The sequence below is a fragment of the Nannospalax galili genome, unplaced genomic scaffold, assembly GCF_000622305.1.
Source record: "Nannospalax galili isolate Female #2095 unplaced genomic scaffold, S.galili_v1.0 scaffold84, whole genome shotgun sequence".
In the NCBI taxonomy this organism is placed as follows: Eukaryota; Metazoa; Chordata; class Mammalia; order Rodentia; family Spalacidae; genus Nannospalax; species Nannospalax galili.
In genome coordinates, this window is record NW_008352272.1 from 475928 (window position 1) to 487240 (window position 11313).

General features: G+C 45.5%; 1 protein-coding gene across 1 annotated transcript in view; it reads left to right on the plus strand.

The window, feature by feature from the left end:
• The first annotated feature begins 380 nt into the window (after nucleotides 1–380).
• Arhgap17 (Rho GTPase activating protein 17) overlaps nucleotides 381–11313 on the plus strand; it is a 104662-nt gene continuing 93729 nt past the window's right edge. Inside the window, exon 1 of the mRNA XM_017802244.2 lies at nucleotides 381–626. Coding sequence (XP_017657733.1) covers nucleotides 574–626 — 53 coding nt within the window. The 5' untranslated portion in view covers nucleotides 381–573. The remainder of the gene's footprint in view (nucleotides 627–11313) is intronic.

An 11313-nucleotide genomic window follows, 5' to 3' on the forward strand; every position in this document is an offset into this window, starting at 1 on the left:
AGGTCGCTTCCTCCCCCTCGGTCTGGCTCGGCTCCGTCCGGCCCTGCTCGGATCTGCTGGGCCGCTTACGGTTCCGACCCACTCGGTTCCCTTCAGCCTCAGCTCGGCCTTGCCCAGCCCGGCCCGGCTTGGCTGGGCTCGGTTTCGTTCCGTCCGGCCTAGCTCCGCTTCTCCCAGACAGGATCGACTCCACCTCTCCGGGTCGGCCGCTCGGTTTGTCTCCGCCCCTCTCGGCTCGGCTCCTCCAGTCCGGTTCGGCCACTCGGCTCGGCTCCTCCTCTCGGGTCTCGGCTGGTCTCGGCTCCCTCTCCCCAGTTTCCGCCCCGCTGGGCTCAGTTGCGCCCCTTTCGGCTCGGCTCCTCCTCTCCGGTTCGGTCCCGCTCGGCTCAGCTCGGCTCCGCTCGGTGCATCTCTTGGGGCGGGCTGTCGGGCGACGGCGCTGGAAGTGACGCTACGAGGGCGGGGCCGCAAGGGGAGCCGCCGCCGCCGCCGCCTCCTGGGCTGCGAAGCGATGTAGGCGCCGCCAGGCCGTCCTTTACTAGCCCGGCCGGAGCCGCACGGGCCGCCGCCGCCATGAAGAAGCAATTCAACCGCATGAAGCAGCTGGCCAACCAGACCGTGGGCAGGCGAGTGCTCGCGGAGGGCTCCGGGGAGCGCGGGGTGGGGGACTGGGGGCGGGCCGGTACTCCGCGGCGGGAGGCTCGGGACCCGGGCGCGGCCCGCTGAGGCCGGCTGGACGAGAGGCTGCGCCACGCTGGGCCCGGGCTGCGCGGCCCCTGCAGCTCCTCTGCAGCCGCCCTCCGGGTCCGTGCTGGGGACGGCCCTGCGCGAGGAGCGTCGCTCTGGCGGGACCAGACCCGACCCTTTTAACTGTGCTTAGCGCGCGAGCCAGCGGGAGCTCGTCGCCTGGTGCTGCGCCTCGGATCCCTGCTGTGCTTAACGCAGTGCCAAGCTCGCGGCTTGGGGGCGGCGCTGCCAAGCTTTCCGGGGTGACCCGCCGTTGCGAGCCCTCTTCCTAGAAGTGCGCACTGGCCATGAGTCGCCGAAGGGGTGTTGGGCCAATGGGGGCTTGCTTGGTGAAGCTGAGACGCCCTTGGAAGGAACTGGGAAGTGCAGGCTCAAAAATCCAGGTAATAGGAACTTGCTGGCTGCCGAGTTCTTGACATTTCAGAATTTTGGAACGGGAAAAGGATGTCTTTCTCACCTTGGATGTGAAAAAAACTATTTCGTGTTTTTTTTCGTACTGCCTGAATGCTTGATAAGAAACACTGATTTTTAAATGAAAGAACACACGGGGGATTGCAGCAGAGCGGGCTTTGGAGCAGAAACAATTTGTGGTTTTTAGAGCTCCTGGAGGCAGCTGTCATGTGCTCTGTTATCTGGAGCAAGTATTTCAAGGTTTTGCAGGGCAGCTAGCTGTGCTGGACCAATTTGCTGTTTATTCTGCACAGAGATGTATGAATTTTTCACAGCTCTCACCGCTCCCTCAACAGTTAAGGGGAGTTTGGTTTGGTTGAAGCACATGAGACACTTCTTTTTTTGTGTGTGTAAGAAGATACTTTTACTTCCTCTTGAGTTTTCTAAATTTGCTTTTTACAGTGTTTCATTTCCTACAGCTTTTTGCAAAGTTTTGTTACTCTGTTTCTAAAAAGTCCCCACCGTGTAATCTTGGCACGCATTTATTCTTTATCAAGAATCCATCAGTCCCTGTCCCTAAAGCCCAGGCATGCTTGCTTTTCTGGTACTTGTAAGGGGAATGAAAGAAATAAAGCCTAAAGGAAGATAGCAGTGGATAGTGATGGGAGGCTAATGGCTCCAGCAAGAAACATTTTGAGAAATAATCATTTCTTGTGCGTTCTGTATCTCTCTGAGTTCTCAGTGGTATGCATGGTATAATCAAAATTTAGTGAATACCAGTATATATTTGTTAGATAGTTGTTGTTTTCTTTCTGGTTTTGCATTGTATAGGGGTAAGGGACAATTGCTGATTTCATACAAAGTTCTGAAAGCCAGTGAGGGTCCCTTTGGCTCCTGTTTCCCCTTAGCCCCCCTTTCTACTTTGGCATTGCAACCACACTTACCCACTTTCAGTTTCCATGGGAGGCCAGTGTTTCTTCTGCATTAGCTTCTTCCTGGAAGACTCAGAAGCGTCTTTGACCACACCTGACAGATACCTCTTATTCTTCAGATCACTCAGGGATGGTCTTTGTGCTCTTGGAAGGTTCTCCATGACCCAACTGGGCGTTGTCTTAATACTGTGTACTACCTGCTTTTCTGTGATCATCTTGCTTGTGTTCACCATTAGGCTAATCACCCTGAGAGCCTTTCCTATGTTGCCTTTGATTCCCAAGATCTTTGGCTCCTGTGCCATGGCAGATGAGCCATCACCATTGTTAATTCCCTGGTTCTGGCACTTAACTACATTGCCTTCTGCTGTGGGCCCAAGTATGGGAAAATGTGAACTGGATAGAGTAGGCGGTGATTCATACTAGGACTGTAATTCTGGCCCCGACCTTTGACTCTGAAAATCTTTATTGCTAGATGCCAGTGGAAGCTGCAGCTATTATAGAGTTATTAAGGGTGTGGTAGTTATGAGCCTAAAGTCAGAACATCTGTTTTTACTGGGGGGAACAAACCTGTTGCTCTCTTGCTGTTGATTCCTAGATCTGTGTTTTTTTCTCCTTAAGTAATCCTAAAGGGGTAGAAAGGAAACACAAAGGAGGACAAAGCTAAGAATTGTTACTGCTTAGAAGCAGGTGGTTAGTAGGCACCATTACCGTATTGTAGGTATGTTTGGATAAAGGCGAATGCTTTTCTAGCACAGATTCTCCCAGCTATGATCTGGACAGAGAAGGAAATTATGCATGAAAATGCCCATGGTGTGTCTGTTTATCAGTTCTGAGAGTTCGAGCTGGTATCTCCCAGTGAGGTAGTCCTGAAGGATGGAAAGCTTGTGAGTAAACCCATGGTGAAGTTCCGTGAGACCTATGTGTGGAGGATTAGTAATGCCTGGAAAGAATGAGTTCTCGTGATGTCATTTGTGTACAGTGGATGGATGAGTCTATTTGGGGACGTGGGCAAGGCCTATGAGGTGGTCTCATGATGTAGTTGTCTCAAGCAAGGTTCTTTTGCCCACATCCTCTTTGTTGATCAGATGTTCAGTGAACACTTGAGCCCACACTGTGTACCACTGTACAAGGTATTAAAGAATCAAAGGCAAATATGAGAAGATTCCTGCCCCGAAGCTGCTCAGTAGATATGTGGAGGAGATAGGCACACCTGCGACAATTGTATACCTGAGATAATGCTTCCAGAAGGATGGCAAGTGCATGGAGGAGAGCCTGGCTGCCACTTAATGGTCGAGGTCACAGAAGCTTCTCTCAGGAGAAGGATGTGAGCAGGGTCTTTTGTTTTCCTTCCTTCCACCTTCAAGTACCCCTTTCAAATTTTCTTGGAAGAATTAGGTTTCTTCTCGTGGTAAGAAAACCCAGTTCAAGGTGCCTAAGCAAAGAAGAATTCATTGACTCACATGAGCAGGAGTCTAAGAGTAGCGCGGCTTTTGTTGTTGCATGTGGCTCTGTGTACCTGAACTTGTGGTCCTCCTGCCTCAGCCCTCCCTGTGCTTGGTTTGGTAGAATCCAGGGATTTCTCTCTTTAGACAGTGTTCACAGGGACAACCCCTCCACATTCCCAGTCTTTCATTATCCTCATGCAAGTCTCAGAGGGAAAGAATCTTTGTGACTGGCCAGAGTCTCAGGATTGGCTTAGTGTCTGGGTCATGTGCCTTCCGTGAGAAATGGAATGGAGTCAACTCCACCCAAACCACATGGACTGAGAGTGAAGGAGTGCTGGTTCCCCACAGTAAGCTGGGGTGCTGTCACCAGCAGGAGGAGAATGGCCAGGCACTAATAAGGACTTCTGTAGTTTTGCAACAAAGAACAACAGACATTCTCTATGAAACTACTTGGCTATCAGTAGAGGCAGATAGTCTCTTGGAGGGAGGATGTTGCTGCCTGGAATTCAGGGGGGAGGATGAGGAGCATGAAGTTATGGGATTAGGGGTCAAGAAGAGATTGGAGAGATGTAACTAGGAGGATGTAGGACTATTCGCATGACAATGTCTAAAATGTAGATTGAAATGCCTAAATGTAGATGAACATTAGATGGCATTTTAACTCAAGTTGAACAAGCACTATATCACATTACACTACACAAAATTATTTGTGGCCAAATGTGACCTGTGGCTCTGTCATTGGCAACTGCTTATCTCAGAAGACCTGGAAGTTAACAGTCCCTGTTTTGTTTTGTTTTTCTCTTGCCTTCTTTACCTGATAACAAGACATCGTTGGAGCTCTGGCTTTGCTGAAAAGCTGGTTTTTCTTTTGCTGATCTCTTTAGGAGGGCTGGCAGCACCAGCGCTACATTTCTACAGTGGCGTAGCTTACAGAAGGCTACACCTGAACTCCTGGCCTGGTTCTCACACACAGTGACCACCATTTATATTTTATGAAGGAGGAAAAATTACTTGCCAGGTTGGCAGAGCTAGTAAGTGGCCAGCACAGGACATGGTATGGCCTTCTGCCTCTACACCCTTTGTGCTTCTGACCACAAAACGCAGGCTGCCTTTTCACCAGGATAAGCATTATGTTTATGAACAAACATCTTAACTATCTGACAGACATGGTGCTTCATCTGGCCACTCTTAGGAGAGAAATCCCTTGTTTGAGTTTCAGTGACACTTCCATGAAATCCTGGAGGCTGTGAGTTGGATGTTGCTGTAATTCAATGACTCTCAGCCAGAGGCCCTTTCCCTAGGGGACACTGGGCAATGTCTGGAGGCTTTTAGAGGTTTGCATAGGGTAACCACTCTACTACCGAGTCACCTTCTAGCTCTTGAGCTTGACATGGCTTAAGTGGGGCTTGCAGTTGGCATCTTTTGGTTGAGACCATGGGTCCTCCTGAACACCCTGTAATGCACAGGGCAGCACCAACAACAGAGAGTTGTCAAGTACCAGCTACATCAGTGCTGAGGTTCTGACGCAGAGGTTAAGAAACCTGACTTTATCCTCTCCATGTTCTAAAGATGCAGATTATTGGCTCGCAGGTCATAGATGTACTGTTTGGTTTATTCAGTGCCTATTGGTTTGTTGTTACAGTCATTGACTCACTTTTAAAAGTTGGTAGTTTTCATGTGAAAAATCTGGATTTCAAGCTTCTTCTAGAAGAATCTTGGGAATTCTGTCAGCATCTGACATTCCTATCTAGTACGCATCCTAGAGCAAGCCACAGCCTTCCCCTTGTGGGTGTCAGCTCTCCAGTGTGTCCTGCCTCTAGCTGATGGGTTTTACCCCTTTTTGCTCCTTGCTGACCTGTCCCTGATCGCTGAGATCCAAGGACCCTTTCCAGGAGTGGAGGCAGCAGAAATTTTCGCTTTGATTTTAGTTCAAGGTAGAGCCCATCTGAAAGGGGTTTTTTGGTGCCACGTTGAATAAAACTTCTGTGAGACAGCACTAGCTGTGCTTTCCTGTCACACATAGCAGGTCCTTGCTCCGTCTGCCACAGCACTCCACACTCCTTACCAACTTCACAACTCCTTTCCTCACCCTGGTTTTCACTCTGCCTTTCTGAGGAGAGCTTGGGACAGGGTACCTGAGGAAAGCTAGGTAGGTGTGCTTTACTCCAAACCCAGTGGATTCCCTCCAGCCTCTGATGGAGCTGGGGTGGGAAAAGCCCCATCTCTTGGCAGCTTCTCAGTCAGATCTTCCCTGGCCTTGTATGGTTTACATGTTGTAAAATCCTAGAATACCAAATACATAGCTTACAGGTGCATGAAAATTCATTGTTTACCAGGGAAATTAAAAAAGAAAAGAAAAGAATGTGGTCACATAGCAGCATCTATTTGTGAAGCAGCTTGCAACTGCATTATGAATTACCCCTATGATAGGGGTTCCCAGTGTGTCCAGTTGTAATGAAGGATTCTAGAATCATTATGTACACCGTGCTAGACGACATATCATTCTGTTTCTGTTTCTCAAATGTAGGTGGATACAGTGGTAACCAAGTGCAGATCCACTGAAATGTGATCTACTCTGCATGTAGTTTCCTAAAGGTAGATGAACCCAAGGTTCCTGCTGTGAAACCCTTGAGGCCTTTTTGTTTGTTTGTTTGTTTGTTTGTTTTAACAGAACTGTAGCACAGGATGGCCTTGAACTTGTGATCCTCCCACCTCAGCCTCCCTAGTGCTGGAATGACAGGCATACTGTCACCTATCAGTTTCAGATGAGTTCCAGCCTATGCACACAATGCTCCTTTATTATGGTATCTTCCAACTGAGTCTGGGGTAGCAGCCCGTTCAACCAGCATGTTATTTTTGTAGCAAAATGTGTTCGTATAACTACCACAAGTGGATACAAAACAATGTGGCTGTGTTTGGTAGCTTTCTGTCTGCTTAAGTCAAATTTATTGTCAAGTGAGTTTCAAATTTTTTCTTTCCTTTTTTCTTTTCCAAGATTAAGGGGTTGCAGATCTGCCTTGCTTTTAGTAATGTGCCTATTACAAATGTCTATACATCTTTTACTTGAGATAATGTTTCCTGTACTCCAGAAGATTGGAAACTACAATTATGTTGCATAAGCAAGAGGAAGTGAATGGAAGAACAGGGAGTGGTGGGGACTCTCGGAAACTGACATGTGCTCCTTTAAAGGGGTAGTTGCTCTTCCACCCCAGCCATTTATTGCCTTGGTAAATGTGTGTGTAGTTTAGCCACATCTCTCATTTTAAAAGATGCTCCAGGACTGGAGAGATGGCTCAGCAGTTAAGAGCACATACTGGGGCTAGAGAGATGGCTCAGCAGTTAAGAGAGCTTGCTGTTCTCTTAGAGGACCTAAGTTTGATTCCCAGCACCCATATTAGAGAGCTTACAATTGCTTATAACTCCAACTTCAGGAAATCTGACATCCTCTTCAGGCACCTGCACACTTGTGGCATATATTCATGTAGACACACACACACACACACACACACACACACACACACACACATACATAAGGTTAAAAAAGTAGACTTAAAAAACCAAAAGAAGCACTGCTCTTTCAGAGGACCCGAGTTGAGTTTCCAGCAGCTACATCTGGCAGCTCACAACTGCCTGCAGCTATAGCTCCTGGAGGATCAGAAGGCTCTGGCTTATATAGGCAGCTCACATGCACATACCCACATACGGACACACTTGCATACACATAATTAAAAAAAGAAAATGATGCTCCAGAATTCTAATTTCTGTGCAAAGTTTTATGATACTTAAATGTTAGCAACTAAAAAGAAAAACAAAAAAGAAGCCTACTGTATGAGCCAAAGAAAACATATCCTCAAGCTTTATCTGGCCTTGGGCTGTTTTTGACCTCTAGTTTAGAGAAAAATATTTGTAGTAAGAGAAGTTGTCAGTGGTGTTTGTTGGTAATGAGCTACTTCGTAGGATGTACTTAGCTAATTTGTTTTGTCATCATTTATTAATCTTTATGTGTATGCTATATTCTTTTTTTTTTTTTCGTCTTTTTGAGACAGGATCTCCCTGTAGCCCCAGCTGACCTGAAGCTCACTATGCAGGCTAGGCTGGCCTTGAATTCACAGAGATCTGCCTGCCTCTACCTCCTGAGTGCTGGGATTAAAGGCACACCTAGCATGTATCCAAAAAAAAAAATATATATATATATATAATCTCATGATACATACCATGTATATATCAAATATCTTATAATAGGAGCTTGGTGGTAAACACATTTAATCCCTGCAGAGGCAGGCAAATCTCCATGAGATGGAAGCCAGCCTGGTCTACTTACCGAGTTCCAGGCCAGCTGAGGCTACAGGGAAACCCTGTCTCAAAAATAATCCCCCTGCCAAACAAACAAACTTAAGAATAAAACAAAGGGATTGGAGAGATTTAGTGGTTAAGAGCACTGGCTGCTCTTGTAGAGGACCCATGTTTGGTTCCCAGCACCTGCATGGTGGCTAACACCTGTCTTTAACTCCAGTTTCAAGGCATCTGACTACTGTCTTCTGGTGTTCAAGGGTACCAGGTACACACGTGGTGCACTAACATACATGCAGGCAAAACACTCAAATACATAAAATGATAGATATAAAAAAGATTTTTAAAACTTCAGATTAAAAAAGAATAAGCCGAGAGTGGTGGCTCAACGCCTTTAATCCAAGCTCTCAGAAGCAGAGGCAGGGGGATCTCTGAGGTTAAGGCCAGCCTGGTCTACATAGTTCCAGGCCAGCTGGGGCTACAGGGAGACCCTGTCTCAAAAAGACCAAAAAATAAATAAATAATTAAATAAATTAATTAATTAATTAAAGATAGGTACTTTATTTAGGACTGTCTTATTTTCTAGTCAGCTGGATATTTTCCTTTTCATCTGCAGATTTACCTTGAAAAAGCAAGTGAAAGCCCTACTTTAGGAGGAGTTTTCTTTTTTAAAAAGGAGTTAAGCTGGGTTATAGTCCTCCCTTTTCAAGCATAGTGATCCTAAATAACTGTGCACATCCCCCCGGTGTATTTGTCCCCTTGGGATTGGTCCAGGACTGCTGGACCAGATACTTAAATTCTCAGATACTCAGGTCTCGTGTAGGATGGCATTGTGTTTGCATGTAACCATCACAGTTGTTCTGCATACTTTAATCATCTTTAGGCTACTTATACCTATTTCAGTGTAAATAATTGTTACACTGTATGTTTTAGGGAATAATAAGGAAAAATCCATTCTTGTTAGGACAGATGCGATTTTTCCCCAAATACTTTTGACCCAAGGTGTTGAATCTGCAGCTGGGGATACAGAAGAGAGCCAATCATATTGGTACTAGGAAGAGCCTTTGGTCTCCTCCCTTCTTAGACCATTCCTCTGGGTGATCCTCAGCTCCATAACACTCACTTCTTGGATGGTGACTCCCAATTTTATGCTTCTTTCCCTGTGTATTAGTTACTCTTATGTTACTGTGATAAAATGCTGTGACCAAGAGAACTTATGAAAGGAAGAGTTTATTTGAGCCTACAGTCCCAGAGGAATTAGAGTCTGTCATGTCTGGGAGGCCTGGCAGCAGAAGTAGCTGGAACAGAAAGAGATGTGCTTACATCTTGAAGCAGGCACAGGAAGCAGAACGTGACTGGAGATCTGGCAAGACTTAAGAACTCTGTGCTGGGGTAGGGGGTCATAATGTGCTTCCTCCAGCATGGCCACACCTTCCAAAGACCTTCCAAAACTGCTCCACCACCTGGGGCCAAAAGCTCAAATACTTGGAACCAGTGGGGGACAGTCTCATTCAACCCACCAAACCCTGATATTGCTCAGTCCCTAGATAATATTACCATCTTGGTCTTGAACATCTTGGGCTAAATGTGTTACTGAAATTGAGGTCTTCATGACCTTTATCCTCAAATTTCCCTTATTTCCTTATCTTTCCTAGACCATGGGTCACCAGACTTTTGCCTGCTAGCTGAGTCCAGTCCATCCTGTTTTGTCGAAAAGCTTATTGGAACAAAATGAAGCCACACACAACAGCAGCAGGGTTGAGTAGTAACAGAAATGACCTGGGTGGCCCACAGAACCCAGAGCATTTGCAGGGAGGCCTCTTATGAAAATGTTTGCTGGGCTAGGGATATAGCTCACCAGTGGAGTGCTTGTGTGGCATTCATGACATTCTGGGCTCCATCCCCAGCTCTGTAAAACAAAACAAAACTTGCTGACCCCCAGGGCCGTGAATGCCATCATACCCCAACCACCTGTCAATCCTTTTTCTCCTCTGAGTTCTTTGTATCTAGCTGTCACCATCATGATCTTTGTGCTACTTATCTTTGGATGTGGTCTCTGCTTTTGATGGTCATCCTTTATGTCACCTTGGATATCCTTTATGTCACCTTAGTCATCCTCCCATTTTTCACCTGGACTCAAGATTGTCTTCCAGCTGGCTTTGCTGGCTTAAGGAGTACAGCAATAGATTTGTGTGAGTGTGTGTTCTCAACTAATGTGCAAGTTTAACACAAACTTCAGAAGGTAAAGCAGATCCATCACAAATCTTGGAGTTATATGAGAAACCATGTTTTGACTAGGTCGAGCCAAAATTGCTGTAAATGAAATGAAGGCATATTTGACATGAAAACAGAGTCTAGTCTCTTTCAGTCCTCAAGGCAGTGAGGGCTGGTTGTTCTGGGTCCTACATTTCTTGAGTTAATTGCAGGTTTGGGGCTATTTGGCCACTCTTGATTGCCCTAAGAAGTTCCTCTCTCCCCTTTCCCACAGTTTTTAGGTGTCTGCTTTATCAGAGATGCCTTTTGGTCTAGCTGTCCATTTGATCTCTCCTTTAATGTTTAATTAACTTTTCTTCTATAGTTTCTTGGTATTCATCCACATAGTTCAGTCAGACATAACACTTCATAAATAGTTTAAATCATAAGTCATAGAGCAAGTAAAGATGGATTTGGATGAATGCAAATAGTTATATAAACAAATGTTCAGAAATGCATGGGAATTCTTCCAACTACCTGTCACTTGTCAGTGTGACCATTTAGAAACCAGCCAGCTTAGATTTCACATGGTCATTGGATACTTGGATGCATGGGCTAGAGTTGCTGCTTGAAACCAAACCCAGCTGTACTCAGGTGAAATACACCAGTGTATTTACCTCTCCCCACATATGGGAGTGCTAGGATTGAGGGTTTGGGACTCACACAGGGGTCTCTCACAGATGCTCGGGACTTCATTGAGGGTTCTGTGGACATAGAACTCCATCATGATGTGACAGGCAGGTGGAGACAGTTGGCCATTAGAGAATAAGGACAGAGCAGAAATACTCTTAGATAACCTAACACTCTGGATATTTTAATTTTGTTTTGTTTTTGTTTATAAATCCAAATAGAACAGTCATTATCTGATTCTTCGCAGGGGAGCAACCTTCTCAACACTTTTGTTTGAGATCACTTGAGTAGAGGGTGACTCTTGTTCTTAAGTCCAGAATGACTAGAATTTAAATTCACAGCCCCAGAAGCATTTAAGGTCAATATTAAGTGTAAATTGGTTCTTGAAAGCTTTCAGAAACTTTAGAATTGGTGTACTCATATTTTCTTTACCTTATATTAATAAGCAGCTATCCTCCAAATAGAAATTCTGCTGTGCATTGAAATTCTTTTGTGTTAGTACTGTGGTTATCATATGGTACTCTTACATTTTTTAATATATTTTTTAAAATTATTTATTTAATAACCATATAATTAGAAGAAGCATTTCATTACAACAGCATTGACATATTCAATAACAGTTTCCT